The sequence below is a fragment of the Tachypleus tridentatus genome, chromosome 10, assembly GCF_004210375.1.
Source record: "Tachypleus tridentatus isolate NWPU-2018 chromosome 10, ASM421037v1, whole genome shotgun sequence".
Taxonomy (NCBI): Eukaryota; Metazoa; Arthropoda; class Merostomata; order Xiphosura; family Limulidae; genus Tachypleus; species Tachypleus tridentatus.
The window spans coordinates 139,006,367-139,025,799 of NC_134834.1; the positions used below are offsets into that span (position 1 = coordinate 139,006,367).

General features: G+C 33.7%; 1 protein-coding gene across 6 annotated transcripts in view; it reads left to right on the forward strand.

Annotated features, from left to right (window-relative positions):
* Positions 1-19,433, forward strand: part of LOC143230446 (transcription factor AP-2-epsilon-like) — a 178,478-nt gene that overhangs the window by 135,232 nt on the left and 23,813 nt on the right. For 4 of the 6 annotated variants that reach the window (XM_076464020.1, XM_076464021.1, XM_076464015.1 and 1 more), the window contains exons 3-5: positions 4,916-4,979; positions 5,764-6,013; positions 19,263-19,381. In XM_076464020.1, coding sequence (XP_076320135.1) covers positions 4,916-4,979; positions 5,764-6,013; positions 19,263-19,381 — 433 coding nt within the window. The remainder of the gene's footprint in view (positions 1-4,915; positions 4,980-5,763; positions 6,014-19,262; positions 19,382-19,433) is intronic. The other 2 variants (XM_076464017.1, XM_076464019.1) reach the window with 1 other exon arrangement.

Consider the following 19,433-nt stretch of genomic DNA (forward strand, 5'->3'; position numbering starts at 1 on the left):
CTCACCTTGTTTAATAGTTAACAGACACCTGCAAAGTGTCTGCAAACCTATTACTCTTCAACGAATATGAAATAGTAACTAAAGCTCCGTTTGAAATCAGAGTACAAATGTGTTTAAGTTTCTGTAATTCTTTTACCAGAAAGTTCAAATGCCTGTACTTACATATGTATGTGAAGCTGCGAAAACTAATAGCTGAAATAATAATTTAATCTACTGAGAAAAAGGCGTGATAAAGAAACCATACAAAGTAATAATTGTGTATCAAGTAACAGCTTAAAAAGATATGCATTCGTAATATTCAAACAAATATTTTAAACATTCAAAATTAATTATTGTCCAATAATAATCTTTGGTCTTGATAGGTTACTATATAGATACTGACGTAATTAATTTTTTTAAATATCAATGCTGATGTGAAACTGTTAAACGTTTATATGTACTGTATAATTTAGTTACCCATCGAAATGTTTTGCGACGATATCTGAAACTGAATTTGCCATTTGTACACTGAAGAGTGACTCTTATACTCTATCTTAAAAGAAAAGACACATGGAACTAGCTGTAATAACATAAATTGAAATCGAAACAAAACTTACGACTAATTTTCCGCAACGTTATTTCGAGCATATAAAAGATAGACCTGTTTATTCGGAGCTAGAATGTGACACATGATTCCAATTTATTTTTATTTTCCTTCTTTGAAAAAAAAAAAAGTGTAAATTGTGACATTCTTATTTTATCACATTTGTATTCTATGGTCCTGGTCTTGTCCGGACAGTTAAGCTCAAATAATTTTATTCCTTATCATTAACTGAACAAATTATGGCTGATGTTAAAATTTGATACAAAACAATGCAACTCTGTGTACATAAAATTTTGCTATTTTGATTCTCTTTCTTTGTTTGAGAGTTTTTGCGCAAAGCTACACTCAATCATTCATAATTTTGAACTAATAGGCTAGAGAGAAGGGAATTAGACAACAGCATTGATCACCATCTACTGGACTCTTTGACCAAATAGTGGGATTTTACAGTCAAGTGTCCGTCGATAGGTCAGATGTAAGTTCACAGTTCTAAATTGATAAAATCAAGAGTTCGATCCCAAGCATGGAGAAAGCGCAGATAGCCCATGTATATCTTTAAGGGCCCACTCACGTCCTAAAATTCAAAACACGTTATCAGTTTCTCGTTTCAAATGTACACATTTACGAAATAACTGTTTATGACTTTATAACAAAAAACAAATACTTTTACATATAATAAAAAACAATCTACTTACCCGCTACTATTTGGTCAAATTTATCAAGTATTTCTTAAAGCCATGAGCAAAAGGCGATGGGCATTTGAAGGATAAATAACTCTACTGCATACTCTATCTTTTAATCACTAAACCCTAGTAGTGGCCACTGAGAACTCTTCCTGTGATCTCTTTAAACTACAAGTGATTGTTGAAACTACATTTATTCAGTGAGCATTTTACCTGTAGTTTTTAGGACCATTAATTTTTGTCACTTGAAACTTTAACTACTAGTAACACTATCCTTGGTAACTGACAGTTTTACTTCGGCTGATTAAGAACGCATCCTGTGGTTATTATTAAATAAAGTGATTTAATCTTAGCGGCTGTGGTTAAATGTCCATATAGATTTTAAAAATTGAAGCATATTATTTGTTTCGTATCAAAAAGTAATTTGTCCTCCAACTTCTGTATATCATTTTATGTTTCAAGTCTTGAATATGTTTTGTTTGTTTGAATTTCGCGCAAAGCTACTCGAGGGCTATCTGTGCTAGCCGCCCCTAATTTAGCAGTGTAAGACTAGAGGGAAGGCAGTTAGTCATCACCACCCACCGCCAACTCCTGCGCTACTCTTTTACCAACGCATAGTGGGATTGACCGTCATATTATAACGCCCCCACGGCTGGGAGGGCGAGCATGTTTGGTGCTACCGGGATTCGAGCCCGCGACCCACGCATTACGAGTCGAACGCCTTAACACGCTTGGCCATGCCGGGCCTACTAGTGAAAAGAAACTCATACCAACTTGAGAAGCACTTTAGATGAACGTTTTGTTAGTTGTGCTCTCTCTAATGTATCCGACGAAAAAGTGTTTAATGTGACAGTATAATATTTATTAGTATGCTTGGCGTCTTTATCATGGGTTTTTACTTTCTGTCTTCTAAGTATTAGTTTATTTTTTATGAAAACATTTGAAGTTTATGGCATTTTATAACTTAAAGTCCCTCGTTTGGGCAGTTATAACTTTTACGGCTCACAACGCTAATATTCGATTTCACGAGATAAGCATAGTACAAGTAGTCCATTGTGTAGTTGTGCGCTATTAACAAAAACATAAACTGTTTAACCAACTAAACTATACCGTGTTTTGCAAGACCGATAACCTTTAAATTTGGTGCATTTTGTATTTTATAGCCATGATTAGCTGTTTCAATTTCATTTTCATAGCTTGAGCCTTTCCCTTTTTACTAGGAATGACTACATGCACTACATGGCCAAAAGTATGTGGACACCTGACCATCACACCCATATGTGTTTGTTGAATATCTCATTCTAAAACCATGGGCATTAATAAGGAGTTTGCCCCCCTTTTTTTTTGCTGTAACAGCCTCCACTCTTCTGGGAATGCTTTTCACTAGATTTTGGAACATGGCTGCGGGGATTCGTTCCTATTCATCCACAAGAGCATTAGTGAGGTCGGGCACTGATGTCGGGCGACGTGCCTGGCTCACAGTCAGCGTTCCAGTTCATCCCAAAGGTGTTCGATAGGGTCGAGGTCAGGGCTCTGTAAAAGCCAGTCAAGTTCTTCCACACCAACCTCGGCAACTCATATCTTTATGGATCTCGCTTTGTGGAAGGGGGCATTGTCATGCTGAAGCAAAAAAGGGCCTTTCCAAAACTGTTGCCACAAAGTTGGAAGCACACAATTTTCTAGAATGTCATTGTATGCTGTAGCATTAAGATTTCCCTTCACTAGAACTAAAGAGCCTGACCCAAACCACGAAAAACACACCAGACCATTATTCCTCCTCCACAAAACTCTACTGTTGGCGCTATGTATTCAGGCAGGGAGCGTTCTCCTAACAACCGCCAAACCCAGATTCGTCCGTCAGACTGCCAGATAGTGAAGCATGATTCATCACTCCAGAAAACGCGTTTCCACTGCTCCAATGTCCAATGGTGGTGTGCTTGGCATTGCGCATAGTGATTTTAGGCTTGTATGCAGCTGCTCAGCCATGAAGCTTATTTCATAAAGCTCCCGATGAAAAGTTCTTGCGCTGACATTGCTTTCAGAGGCAGTTTGGAACTCGGTAGTGAGTGTTGCAATTGTGAACAGATGATTTTTTACGCGCTACACTCTTCAGCACTCGGCGGTCCTGTTCTGTGAGCTTGTGTAGCCTACCGCTTCGTGGCTAAGCTGTTGTTGCTTCTAGACGTTTCCACTTCAAAATAACAGCACTTACAGTTGACCGGGGTGGCTCTAGCAGAGTAAAAATTAGACGAACTGACTTGTTGGAAAAGTGGCATCCAATAACAATGCCACGTTGAAAGTCACTGAGCTCTTCAGTGCGAACCATTTTACTGCCAGTGTCTGGCTATGGAGCTTGCATGGCTGTATGCTTGATTTTATGCACCTGTGGTCAATGGGTATGGCTGAAATAACCGAACCCACTAATTAGAAGTATTTTAGCCATGTAGTGTATGTAGTCATTGGTCAAATTCATGTGTAAATTAAAAATAAAACAAGTAAATTCAGTACGCAGTTTCTCAGGTGTTATATTGAGAGGGAAAAAAAAGTATAAAATAAAAAAATCTCACTAGTCAATAATATCAACAGTTCCCATTTGTCCTTCAGGTTATACAAATCTCATGTGCTTCCAAATGTTCCATGGAGGGATTTCTCGCACGTAAAACATTGCACATGACAATTTTTTTATATTATGCACAGTTACTTGAACTAATAATGACTATTGTTATCTGTTCGAAATTTAGTGGCGACTTCAGAAGTCTGGCCAGGTCTTCAGAGATGGGACGGTTTTGAAATTGACTCCTTTACCATGATTTGAACTAGTATTAAATCATTCTGATTAACTTGTGCAGCTTGAAATCTGGAATAAGTGCCAGTAGTACGCGAAACTAATATTTAAAGCAAATAACATCAGAGGTCAGTATCATTTCTCCCTATAACATGCGGCTGCAATTTTCATAAGATGCGACCTACCACATCAACTCATTCGATTACAGAAATTTAGTACTCTACAACGGCTGGTTGTGGTACAGTTATTTGACCATTGTCTAGAACCCAGCTATCATCCCAGCGAGTAATTTCAACCCTAATTTGACCCATGACTATATATGTAGTATTTTATTAAAATTTTGCTTGAACAATTACTATACTTTTGTAATATTAATATTTCGATACAATATGACTCCTAAATATATGCCAAGTATAAAAATGACCAAACAACTCCCAGGTCGTATATTTTAGGTTTTAAGAACATTTGAAAGCATTCGAGTTTTTTGAAAATGTTTGGTGACATGGAATTTTAAAACTTTCAGCATTGGTTTAAAACTTTTTAAAACATATTTTCTTATCTCTTTCAACAGAACAACCTTTGAAGTTCATTTGAAACTACAATTTGCCATCAAACATAAAATCAGGGAAAAGATAATCGTCTTGAAAGTGATAGCTACGTACATAGTGATTGGCGTACTTGAAATATTTGCATAACAAATCTTTCTTCATTTTCGGTCACAATATTGAAGATTTTTAAGATATAACAAAATATTCTGACAGTAATTAAAGGTATGTAATGTAGAGTGCTTTAAGAAAACTTTTCTTGTGTTAAGAATTTTGTGTTTTTTTTTCCTGATTTTCAGTTTGATTTTTTGTTTCGCAGGCCACAGGAATTGAAGGTGCTAACAACATATTTGGAGGAGAACATAACAGTGTCATAAGAAAAGGTACATTGAAATGTTTAATTTTTCTATCGCTTTGGTTTCATAAACTTTGTTTTTGCAAGGATACAGAAAGCAATTTTGTTACCGTATATTATGATAAAAATATTTCATGCTTCCAAACCTTTTGTTGTTGTTTTAAAAAAAGAAGAGAACATCCTTGAAGACTTGGTTTTTGTTGTACATTTTATAATGATTAAAGAAGGAAACTAGAAATTTCGGGATTGCAATTATTGCAGCGCATGATTGCAATGTGCTAAAACTGACTACTTGGGGCTATGTGCGACATAATTGGTTAGTAGCTTTGCTTATGCTAATTAAACTGTTTTGAAAATACTGATATAAAACTGCTTATAACAGTTTAATATAATGCCAACAAATTATTTCCGACAAAACCATAATTTTAAAGAAGTAATAAAATAAACTGTTTTTTGTAATATATATATATATACTATTATAAGACTGAATTCAAAATAATTTTACACCACAAATTTGATTTAAAAAGTTGTTTTCTGAATTCAAAATTTTCTCTATATGTGAAGGACTTGGGAAAAACATATTGAATTTGTATTCATGTTATTATGCGCATCACACGGAAAGAGATTTTACAGATAACCGATAATTTGTTTTCAAACGATCTTGTGATATAATTGTCCCTAATGGTTACATTTACTTTTCTGTCTCTGTCTTTTGCTTTCTTCTCGCACTGGTGTTTTTTTTTTCTCTAATATTCGGTGACTTGGAACTTTCTTTCCATCTCTCCCTCTGACATATTGGGGGATTCACTCAGGTCGGTTGACGTACCCCGTGTTCCCTCCGTCTGTCCTTCTAACAGGCATCAAACCAAGACACAGTGACAACTGCAAGGAAATGGTCATTACAGGTGTCACGTCACCTACTGATGTGTTCTGCTCCGTGCCTGGCCGCTTGTCTCTGCTCAGTTCCACATCTAAGTACAAAGTGACTGTAGGAGAAGTCCAACGCCGGTTATCCCCACCAGAGTGCCTCAATGCTTCGCTATTAGGAGGAGTTTTGAGAAGGTAAGCCATTACTGTCAATTTGAATATCTCAACCTTTTGTGTGGGGTGACATTAAATACATTTGCTTCCTACCTTAACTAGGTGGAGTTGTAGGTCAACAGTTATGTGTGGTGAAATCCAAACTGGTTTTAACAACTATTTAACAACTATAAGTTTACAGAATAGTATAAAAGTCAATGTTTATTCCAATTTGTTTATGCTAGTAAACTTTGATATAAAGCTTAATCAAAGGTATAGCTTTAATTCCGTTTAAATAATAATTGGAAATAAAGTAGAGTGCATTTATAATGTCCAAGTTCTTTACTTCATTTAGACTTTAACCCGATGAAAACTTTTCATATTTTATTGATATTCATAATTATTATTATTTTTGTTGTTAGCAAGGTGAGTGAAAAGTATTTTAAAAATTAGGTATGGTGATGTTTCTAATAATTCAGTTTGATTCGTAATTTACTAATGATAAGAGTCTGCTTTGATAGGATTAGATCAGAAACGATGTTATGGCGCATTGTGGAATCGCCTGACCAGCAGAGGATTTTTTCAGGGATTTCATGCCCTTTTGGCACAAGTAATTTCAGTGTCTTATACTCAAAATCTTGCCGTTTTATCCCTTTACTAGATAAACAAAAGCCACAAGTTATATTTGCCTGCAATAGTTAAACTCATATTTCTTCTCAAGAAATGAAATAATTCACAAATGTTTAGTTAAAATCTTTATGTTTAATATCAATGTTAATCATTTGCTTTTACTTGAAGAACTAATTCTGCTCCTAAGCGGTTAACGAAATAAAGATCCTGGTGAACTGTTGGTCTGTTTCGTCTTTTCAAACTTTTTCTTTTTTACTTTATCTGGAGTACATTGTTTTTTAACGTAGTAAACCTCCAAACTTTTGCGTGCTTCACATATTTTGATTTGTTTTTAAAATTCTTTTAAGAATCAAAAATTGTTCTATAGTAATATAAAATATATCTGAAGATTTCAGTCGTTGATGTCATTCATTCTATTATTTTATATAAAATTTATGGTACTTACTTTATTCAAATTCTATCAAGTGCTGTTAAGTTATAAATAATAAGTAATTTCCAGATAATACATGGTTAACTGATACAATTTTAAGAAATGTGTGAAAAAAATCTTACCGTCTCGTTTGAGTAACTGGTCTGGAACACTGTAGCATATATTAGAAACTTGTTTTGAACATATGGCATGAAAAAATCTTTTATTATTATTATGACGGGTGCTTAAACATAAAACTTATTTTCTCATCAGCACATATTTTTTAATTTGATTTAAATCAATAAGAAAAAAATACAGAAATATTTAAATATTACTAATTTTAGGAAATCGCATTGCCTTCTGTTACCCAGGCGGATTACCGTACAATGTTATTGTGTTCTATTGATTAGACAAGTAACGCTATAGGACAATGCTTGTTGTTCTATTGGCCAGATAATATATTGCAGAATAAGGTGTGTGTCTTTTTTTTTTTTTTTTTACGTTATGTAGAGTGCCATAAGACAGTTTGTGTGTGTTTTGTTCTTCATGTAGTGTGTGAGCCTTCTCGTGGATAAATACAATAACGTAGTGTAACATATGTGCTTAATACTGTGTTATTAATCTTTACCCTAATTCTGATTTATAAGTAACTTAAATAAACTTGACAACAATTATATTTCACCAACGCAGTCTAGCTCACGTCATACTTGTTCATGCAATTTTGCTCTCCACCCCAGTGGCACAGCGGTATGTCTGCGGACTTACGACGCTAGAAACCAGGTTTCGATACTGGTAAGAGTACATATAGTCCACTGTGTAGCTTTGTACTTCACTTAACAAAATCATGCAATTTAACAATATCAACAGCGCCTTAACTATTACTATCCCAGAAAGCCTGAATAACACTTGTACTGAGCGAATGGCCTTGTCGGCACTGGATATAGTAGATAAAGTTTGGATGACATGTTGTCCATTTTTCTTTACTTGCATTCACAAGTTTTTGGTCGCACCAAAACGTGCTCGCCCTTTCAGCCGTGGGGGCGTTATAAAGTGACGGTCAATCTTAGTATTCGTTGGTAACAGAGTAGCCCAAGAGTTGGCGGTGGGTGGTGATGACTAGCTGCCTTCCATCTAGTCTTACACTGCTAAATTAGGGACGGCTAGCGCAGATAGCCCTCGAGTAGCTTTGCGCGAAATTCAAAAAGAAACAAACACAAGTTTTTAAATTTTTGTATTGGAGAGAGTGCCGTATGGTAACTCGAGTGTGATTTATATCGTTCAGACAAACTAAATGTAACTTTATTTGATTAGTCAGAATACTGATGAATATTGCGTGTATCATTTGTTGGGGATCATAACGCGTGTAGATCCTGTTGGCCAAACTTAGTGATGAAGAATAATACCAGTTGCTTTATTTTGATCAGGTAAAACACTACGGTATAATGTTCATGTGTTATACTGGTCAAGCAAAGTGTCCTAGGTTAAAGCATTTTTATCTGTCGGAGTTCCATACAATATTATACGAACTTTGTATTGGCTAAGCAGTGTGTCATATGGTCAGAATATGATTTCCTATTACCTTTCCCTTCTAACAGAAACTGGTGTTACTTGAAAACAGTCTTAAATTCATAAAATATTTAAACTTATTGAATTATACAGATATAAGAATTGTAGCATTAACAATTTATTATATATATATATATATTGTACTGTATGTGATCCAAACCTGTTCACAGTTTACTGAAAACACTATGGATATCTCTCACAATAAAATATTTGTTGCTTCTCTAACTTTCTTACCTATTTCTCTTTTGTTGTAATGATATGTTCTGGAAAATAAGGATAAAATGTAATGTTCTAAAGAAATGTTCCTAGAAACGTTTAGTTGCTTTTCTCGACATTCTACCTGGGACTATTTGTCGAACCAAAGAAAAATATTACTCATACTTCAGCAACAGTGAATAATCAACAGATTAAATATATATAATCTAACAGTAATAATAATACAATTGAAACAATAACATTTTCAAGAAACATACTCGATTTTAAATATTTTTAACCATTAACACCTGGTTACTTAAGGTGACATTTATCCTAAATAAAAATGATAGTAAAAAAAAATTTGTACACAATTATGTCTGTTTTTCTCTTTCTCTCCTAAGATATTGTACTAATGATAAAAAGGCAGATGGCTTAGAGGCGAGCTAATGAACTATTTTTTTGAAAAGTAGGAAAATATACACTTTACAAGGAAAGATACCTTTATTTAATTTTGAACCATCCTTGTTATATCACAACGAGTGATATGATGTTTGCATAGTTAGCCATACCACTCTGCAATTAATTAAAAAGCAATCTCATGTTACCATTGCATATCTGATATTTTTAGTTTGATTAATTATTGAATGACTGCTATTTTGATAAAGACTTTTGTACAAGAGGTTTACAGTAGCGTCTTTCTTTCCTTTTTCCACTTTTATTTTCGAATAGTTTACAGGTTAAGTTATTGTTTATTGCCACCGAATCTGCATTAATAATAAAGCACCAAACACTGACTAAGACATAGTCAAAATGCTCATTTCGGTATTATATACTTGTGGTAAACTTGGAGGGAGAGATAAATAATTCTAACGGTTATGTTTTCGTCCAGATCCTGAATTTGTTCTGTGGTTGCACTAAGGATTTAGAAACTGGCAACTCAGGTTTAACTTCATGCAATACCATAGAACTGTACTTTAAGCTGTGAGTGCATTTTAATAATGACTATAGATCCCTCAACATGAATGGCGGATGGTAAGGAATGGCTGACTAACTGCTTCCTGTTTAAATGATACATGAAACTTCGAAGCTTTAATTTAGTGATTTTTAAATTAGATTTTCAGTTTGATCATTGGAGAAACAGTGAATTTGACAATACTTAAAACAGTATTATGATTACTCGTAAATTCTGTCAATTTATAAAAGGCTTCACATCCCTAATTAAATTGCTATCAATGTAATATTTGGAAAAGCTCTATACCACATTTCTTGATCAGTCAGCACCAAACTTGACAGAGAGATATAGGATGACATGAGAAAGATCATGGAGTGGTTGGGCCCCACCTAATTTCATATATAATTTTGGAAAAACAACTAAATCAACACTAGACACAGTGATATACACGACATGAAGAAGATCGTAAAGGGAGTTAGAACCCCTTATCCAATTTCATATTAATATAATTCTTCAAAACAGTATGTCTTTCTTTTCAGTATTGATACCTTTATGTATTTTTATTGCACTGGTAACGTGTATTATGTTAAGAAGAAATAGAAGCACAATTTCATATCCTTTGTTTGTAAACTAGTTTTTATTTCACACGTCTAACGGACGGGTAATCCAACCAGTTTTTCATAAAAGAACTAAGAGCAGCATGTTCTTAAGCTAGACTATTGTTAGTCTTTAGATTATTGCTCTCCATAACTTATGTTGACTCACATTTTCAGAACGTCAGATTTTTTGTCATTTAACCTTAATGAAGACATGAGGAATTTAAATAATAATAAACAACGTGATTTGTTTCATTAAAAATATTTTAAAATACAGGATGTTGTGCAATTTTCTGCTACTTACGAATTTACAGTTGGGAAACTCAATAAAACTATTGGTCTTATCTTCATTATTGAGGCCCTGCATGTCAAAGTGGTTAAGGCGCCTGACTTGCGATCTGCGGGTTCGAATCTCCATCACACCAAACGTATTCGCTCTCTCAGCTGTGGATGGGGTATAATGTTAGGGTCAATCTTAGTATTCGTTGGTGAAAGAGCAGCCAAAGAGTTGGCAGTGGGTGGTGATGACTAGCTGCCTTCCCTCTAATCTTACACTACTAAATTAGGGACGTCTAGTGCAGATAGCTCTTGTGTAGCTTTGTGCGAAATTCAATGAAACAAAAAATGCATTATTGAATTTTTCCCTGAAAATGTGCTACCTCTATATTCGACGAGGGGTGTAAACACCTTCATGCAAAACGACAATTTATCAGTATGAATGAATGGTTCATTGGAATGCGTGTGTTCTTTGCAGTTAAATTATTTTTTTCCCTTACCTTAATGTACAAACGTAATTAGGTAAAAATAAATTATATTAAAGGAATTTAAGAAAAAATCAACTTATGAATTGAAAACCTCGCTTTATGAAGACGGTTGGATGCAGACTTTTGCATCCAGAGTTGCAATAACTCTTTGGTTTTTGGAGAAAAAACCAAATCCCGGTGATTTCTCCTAGCCCCTTCCCTTGGCTGTGGTTTCGCTAGATAGTAGATAGGGACAGTGGGAATCTCGTTAATCCATTCATGCGCGTCACTAATTAGATGACGAGGCATTTGATTACCTTAAGAGAGTCATAGTTACTCCCGCCGTTACTCCCTGGTGACTTCATTTTCAAGGGTGCTTGAAAATCTGTATAAAAAACATTTTTCTCTAACAACCTCAGTTTTATCTGCTTCTGATGTTTTGATGATCATTCATTTTTAAAACTTATTACTGCTTCAAACAAATACCATATTATGGACGCTAGCTATTCTTCTAACATTTCCAATGCAACTGCTGGAGAATTTAGTAACAGGCAATTCTTTTGTTTCGATAAAAAATCGAGACAGTGATATTAGTTAGTTACAACAGAGTTCATGTTATTTTTATACTTTATTCCTTTTTTTTTAAAGCAAAATTATGTTAAAAAAAAATAGAATAGTTGCTTTTTTTGTGACATTCACTCAATGCCACAGAAAGGTTATCTGCCTAAGCCGTCCTTAATTTTAAACTGATGGGATAGAGAGAGAAGAAAACGAATCTACAGCCAACTACTACTAACTTTTGAACTATTCTAATTAAATACTGGAATTTGACCGTCACTCTTATAAGTTATTCATAGCCCCAATTAAATGTATAGAATTTCAATATTTTGACATCGGGACGTGAAACGTAAACCATGAAATTTACAATCCAACACACTTGACACTTCATGAAGTTTGGCTTCTTAACACAGTTCGACCTTCTGCGTTATGATATGAATATTTGTTCTAAACTTAGTGCCTTTATCGCATAATAGCTTATTACTTATACTAACAAATAGGTCCACTATTCATCTTTGGAAAGATTCGTGGCTGTTGCTGTGGGTATTCTTCATAGCAATAGCAGTTATCCTGTAGACGAGTTTAATATTGTTTTTATAATGTTGTAGATATATTTGTATCTGAAATGATGATTTATATCTATTGCGTCAGATCAGAATTACCACAAGCACATCTATATATATATATATATAATGTCACTTCCAAAATCTAAATGCTGAACTAAGAATTATTTATAACTTTATACTAATAAAAGGTGTGCATTCATTGTAAATAGTTCAACACATAATCCTTTTTTCTCCAATAGTTAATATATGTTTTCGAGATAACTGCATTTTTATAATGGAGTTTTAACATTAGGAGCTTATGGGGTAGCAAAACAAGTTGATTTTCATAACATTGATTTTTCTGGGAAGATTTATTCTTTGTGAAAAATGTAAAAAAGTTGTCATTCTTTAATGAACGTTACTTTCTTTAAGCTTCTCGTAGTTGTTATTCTTCTTGTGTGTGGTTTACATAAAACTTAACCTAAGGGTCAGTTTACAGGGGCCTGGGATGATCAAGTGGTTAAGGCACTCGACTCGTAATCTAAGGATCCCAGGTTCGAATCCACGTCATACCAAACAGGTTCACCACTTTCAGCCATGGAGATGTTATAATGTTACGGTCAATCCCACAATTCGTTGATTAAAGAGTAAATCAAGAGCAGTATTACACTGCCAAATTAGGGACGACCAGCTCAGATAGCCCTCGAGTAGCTCTACGCAAAATTCAAAACAAAAAAATAATCAGTTTACAGGAGTTCTTTTGAAATTATCAAAGTTTTGTTTCTTAACAGGCCCACATAAAGTACCATTTTTGCATAAAATAGCCCTTTTGGAAGATTCACACAAGATTGTTCTCTGTGGAAGATTTGACTACAGTGTATTATTTTTGCTTTGAATACGCACGAAACCAACGTTCTTGTAAAGGCTTAGGTGATAGATACCTTTTTGTTAGCTATGGCAAAGAATATTATGACATACAATTGGAATGAGAATGAGATTTTTAAATGATAAATGTTCGAACTGCATAATGAACTCTTTTTTTTAATTATTCAAAGCATAAATATATAGTTAAGATACCCAAGTATAAATGTGTATTGTGTGAACAATTTTGTTTTCCATTTATTATCGTGATGCTCAAAAAGGCAAATTTACGGCATTGTATTTCTAGATGAACAGTTAATAGTAGTTGGTGAAAATGCGAGTATGCGGCGAGATGATATGGAATCCAACCTTGACACATTCTCTTCTCAGCTATGATTCGGAAGTGACGCTAGTGCTGTGGAGTTAGATTTCGTGCAAGTCGCATTATACGACGGCAAAATTTTATTGTATGTAATTTACATTTTTTCTAGTGGTATTCATGGAGTCAGGCTAAACCAGTTCTAAGAAGTCGTTAACTGTTATTTTCTTAGAGACTTGCTTTAGTTTCAGAGCCTCCAACCCAGCTCAGCCTCAACTTTCATAACTTAGAGCCAAATAGAAGGTTTGGTTTCCTTTACGACTTCTTTCCTATTAGAATCCGTATTTCCGTAATGATTGTTACGACAAGTCTTTCGTGCTATGCCTCTTCCCTTTTCTCATGGTTGTTACTAAGATCCCTAATTAAACCCAGCTAGTGTTATCTTTCCAACTCATTATTCCCGTTCTTCATTATTTCTTTTATAATTTTTGTAGTATAACAGCTATGACTTTGCGTTGAATAATTTCGACGTATAAAGTTGATTATGTATTCATTTAAAGGCAGGCGTTGTCCTTTACTTCACAATCAGTAACTGATTAAAACCACACTAAACTTACAGCGCTAAAAACAAGATTTAATACCTGTGTTGAGCACGTCACACATAGCTCATTGTGCTGCTGGTAAAGTGTAAATACATAGTTTTTCTTTTTCTTAAAAGCGAGCTACTCAACCATGGTATTTATTGTTTAGATAAGCCCTTTCCACTTAATGTTAATATTATATGTTAATTTGTTAAGTTGTAATTTCTTAAATATTTCAGTCTAATATAGTTCCCATGACACTTAAAAATTTAAATAATATGTTTATTCCTTGATCATATACCTAGCTAATTATTTTTCAAGTTGAGTTATATTACTAATATTATTTTACTCTCTATACATTCTTTATTGTTTGTGCTCAGAAAACTATTTATGGTAAGTTGGAATGATTTGGTTACATTCCGTTCAATGTAGTCTGTAAACAAGGATTATGCACTTCCTCATTTTATTTTTTGAATAAAATATCAGAGTTACTTGATAGCTTTTGAGATATTCAAAACACATAAGAAGATGCAAGTCAGACAACCGCGAAATAATAATAAAAAGTATACTTTAATCAAGCCTTTTTAGTTAGTGACGTCATTGTTGCTCGAAATACTTTTACCACACTCAATCAACAGATGAGTGAGTAACCTACCTAGGAATTTTGAGAGAATAAAATAAGGCTTTTAGATGTATTTACCCGTATCTTCATCAAGATGCATCAACATACCACCTTCTTCCAAGTTTCCACTTCTGGTATTCATAGTACTTTTCTTCTAGGCTGTTACAACTGGGGACATTTTATTTCACTCAGCTTTTAGCTTTATATTGGTATTACAACGAGACATTTGGAATTTAAGTGTTATATATTTGTGTGTCTGTTGGTTTTTTTTTAACTTGGTTAGAACATCTGGACAATAGAAAACTAATTATTTATAAGCTTCCGAGTGAAGATAAAGAAAACTTTATGTATGCATTACGTTTATTTTTTTATTATTCTGATCTAATATATATTAACTTTTTTCATTTTTCTAAATCAAAAGTCCCTCGCTGGAACAGCGATAAGTCTACGGATTTACAATGCTCAAATCAGGGGTTAGATTCCCCTGGGTAGATACAGCAGATAGCCCGATGTGGTTTTGTTATAAGAAAACACACACACTAAATAAAAAATAATATTAGTAATATTAATATTAGTGTATAATATTAGTTAAGTAGATTCATTAACATGATTTTACTGTGGTGTTATTTTACACCAGATAGTATTTCTTAGAAATGAGCAAAGTTTTTCTTGTCTCATCAAGTTGAAGTCCATATGTTTTTTTCGTCGTGCCAGTCTTTAACGTAATTTCCATAGAGTATTTTAGTTATTTTAGTTTACTTTTAAGTATCAACCTCCATAGAGATATTCATTACCGTCTCAAAATATAAACTAGTAAAAGTTAGTAAAACATTTAATTTTAGTTTCATAAAAAGTTTCAGTAGGAAGAGACCATTTGAATTTCATACTGCGTTTCATTCTTCATACAGATATTTGTTGTCATATAAGAACAGTTTTCGAAAGGAAAATGTAAGAGTTTTCATATAGATTTGTTGTGTCATAATATTGTACTTCCCTTTCATAAGTCAGTTACATTCACGTGTATATTATTATTACGTCAAACGTTTAAGGATGAACTTAGAATAGTATCACATGCAACTTCTTTTGTAAAATACACTTCTCTCATAAGCTGTAACAAACAACATGTGGTTTTCCAAGTGTTGGACTCCAATTTAAAAAATCCTTGTGAAATTTCTTAATACTAGCGCATGCGTGTCGATAGCTATTCAATTCAATACTTTTTAGCAATATAACTTTAATTTTGATGCTGCAAAAGATTTATCTAATTTTAGTCGAATTTTCTACTTTAATGACTAGTTCTCCTCAAGAACAAATGAGAAATTAACCTAAAATTCATAGCAAAGTAAAAAATATATGACACAACAAATTAAAACAAAACTGGCTAATTGAAACAGCAGAAACATTGTCTGATTTTTCCCATTTAATTATGTTAGTTTTATAGACAAAAAAAATCCTAATTAATTAGAAGGCCAGAAGGTTTGTTATATAAAATGCTTAATGTCCTTTCATTATGGCATGCTGCGATACGCTCCATTATTTTTGTGAAGTAAATCTACGTCTTCACTGAAATGGATAAGTATCACTCATGTAACAGAAGTCGCGTTGCTCATTTCTTTTATGGTGGAAGAAGGAGAGGCTGCGTTCTACACTTTAGATTTCATCATCTATCACGCCTCAGCTCTTTCTAAGCGGATAGTAATAACCAGTTAGAAATCTGAAAACTAAATGTGTTTCTGGAAAGAGAGTAAAATGCAAACTGAAATAAAATTACCATGACGAAGAAATTAATAAAGTAAAGATAAAGGGTGGACAAAATAGAATAGTTAAAGAAAAAAAACAACAGAGTCATTAAGGGAACAGAATAGCCAAATAAAGTAGTAAGAAAAAATAAAAGTAAAAAAGAAGAATAAAACAAGGGAAGATAGTTACACAGGTATGTTATATGGCAATCAAAGAAAGAAAAGAGAAAGTGGGTGACACAGTAAGAAAAATTGTGTTGTTTAGGGAATAGTTACACACACAATAAAACGATATTGAAATTGATTTGAAAATGTGAAAAAAAGGAAGCTGTATCAAATTAGTGTATTGACAAAAATGAGATAATTATGTTGATAGAAAGGTATAATGATATAGTTTACTTGTGTGAAAATTGAGTTAGGAAATTGTACGTGAAATGGTGGAAGCAAGTTAGGAAATTGTACATGAAATAGTGGAAGTAAACACCTAAAAGAAGATAAAATAAGTTTGATAAATCTATAAAGACAAAAATTGTGCAAAAAACTAAAATATCATGGGGGACACATAGGATAGTGCTTTCCTTTAAATAGGCAGGGCCAAACAAGCCTACCTGTTGCTTAAGTGACGCTGCCTAGGCAGCTTGCAGGTGTGGTTGATGGTAATAGAGCCTCTAGCAAATTCTTTTGAAGCTACACTGTCTGTGACAGGTCGGCTTCTGGGGCCTCAAAGCAGCTGGCGTCACGGAGTCCCGCTTTTGCTGCAGGCAAAACAGTTGACCAGCTTATTTGAATAACAGACACTTTGTTGGTACGTGTCATTGGTTAGTTTAGTGCATACTTTTATTTCTAAAAAAGTATAAAAGTACAGTTAGAGAAAAGTAAAATGACAAGTGATTTTAGTATAACATTTCTAAAATTACACGATATTACAACTGCGTCTTGTTAACAAGCTATTTCAAAAGTGAACTGATGGAATAAGTTACAGATTACATTCCAAATTAAAAAAGAGTATTTTAAGGTTTTCGTATATTGCTTTACAATCAAAGAATTATGCACCTTTTCTAAATAAACAGGTAGAGAATAAAATAAATCTTATTAATTAAAACGTATTATAAACGATTCATGAACAAACTAGTGAACAAGAGTTGTATATAATATTGAGTAATACACGTAAATTTATCATAAAATTCAGGAGCGTTGTCAAATAAAATCTTTGGGATAGCGAACGAACTTTATTTTGTATTACAAATGAACATTAATTAGAGATGCCGCCATATCTACAAGTTTGCTGTGAAACAATTATCCTCAGCAAAAGCGAAACTCTGATAAATCCATTCTATTTCCACACGTACCCATTCTTAACTAATTTAATTTGTTTGTAGTTAAGCATAAAGCCACACAGTGGGTTATCTGTATTCTGCTCAACACAGGTGTCGAAACCCGCTTTCTAGCGTTGTAAGTCCGCAGACGTGCCGCTGTGCCACGGTGGGGGGCAGACAACTAGTTTGAAACGGTTCCCAACTTGAAGGATTCACATGTGAATCTGTGTACCTCATGTAATAAGGTGTAAAATAGCTATTACAAATAGATTAACGTAAATATATTGTGACGTATTCACAAACTTCAACAAGTACTGAGTAGACAACATGAAGTTTATTTTTAATTCTTGACGACGAGAAACCCACTTGAAATAAAAAAATGTATCTCAAAACGGTTGATATGGGTATTAACATTTTTATTGATAAGGAAAAAACAACGTTTCGACCTTCCTAGGTTATCTTAACCTGAAAATGACCTAGGATAGTCGTAATGTTGTTCTCTCCTTATCAATAAAAGTGCCAATACCCATACCAGCCGTTCTGAGATACAAGTTTATTTTTAAAACTTGCATCACTAAATATTTCAACAAAATTAATTTACTGAGTTCTCTTTACAACGGTCGCGGGTTCGAATCCCCATCACACCAAACATGCTTGCCCTTTCAGTGGGGGCGTTATAATGTGACGGTCAATCTCACTATTCATTGGTAAAAGAGTAGCCCAAGAGTTGGCGGTGGGGGTGATGACTAGCTGCCTTCCCTCTAGTCTTACACTGCTAAATTAGAAACAGCTAACGCATATAGCCCTCGAGTACCTTTGCGCGAAATAAAAAAAAAAACAACACAAAATTCTGAAGGAACAAATCGCTTCAAATTGGCTCCATATTTATCTATGTATTTTGATTTGTCTGCCAAGTTTAGAGTAGTATAAGCAGAGAACTTCTCGCTGAAATCTTTTCATGCGCATTTCTCCAGTAATTCAAAACCCTATCATAGTTTGAGCTGATCAGTTTGCATGTTTTAGTTCTGGGGTATTAATTGTTAAAATGTAAAATAAGTGTTTGGTCATATTTATTTTCATTGTATTTATTTGTGCATATTATATACACATTAACTAATATTCTAATTACTTTGTTGTTGTTTTAGTATTTATCTTTGAAAGAAATAACATTTTCTAGACTGTTCTGAAACTTGGCGGGACGTAATGTAAACTTCCATTTTGTTATCTGTGTGAAAGTTGCTTTTATCACCCTTTTGTTGTGGTAGGATAACGATAAGGACTGTTATTTGTTGCAGTTAACTTTAAGTATATATATAAACACAGTATGCTTTTATCTGGCTTATTACGTTCGTGTTTAGTGTGCCACATCGTAGAGTTTTTTCTTTTGATTGTTTTATTATCAGAGACTTGCTATTATTTACCTTTTTTAATCACTATTTACTGGATGTTGCAAAATAACGTTAATTTCATTACAAAGATACTAAGATTCTAATGCTCTTTTCGTTTGTAAATTTTGAAAAAAATTAGGAGTTTAGAGTTTGTTTATTAGGACTTACTCATGATTGTTTATCTTTATAAAAATGTCTTTATTTTGTTTTTCATTGCTAGGTAGCCCACTTTATTTGCAGAACTAATTGTTGTTATGGTTAATATTCTTAGGGCTAAATCAAAAAATGGCGGAAGATCTCTTCGTGAAAAACTTGAGAAAATTGGCCTAAATCTCCCGGCAGGAAGACGGAAAGCTGCCAATGTCACACTTCTTACGTCACTTGTAGAAGGTAAGTATTTTACCAGTGGCCAAGCTTCGTCTTTGACTGGGAATGAACGAAC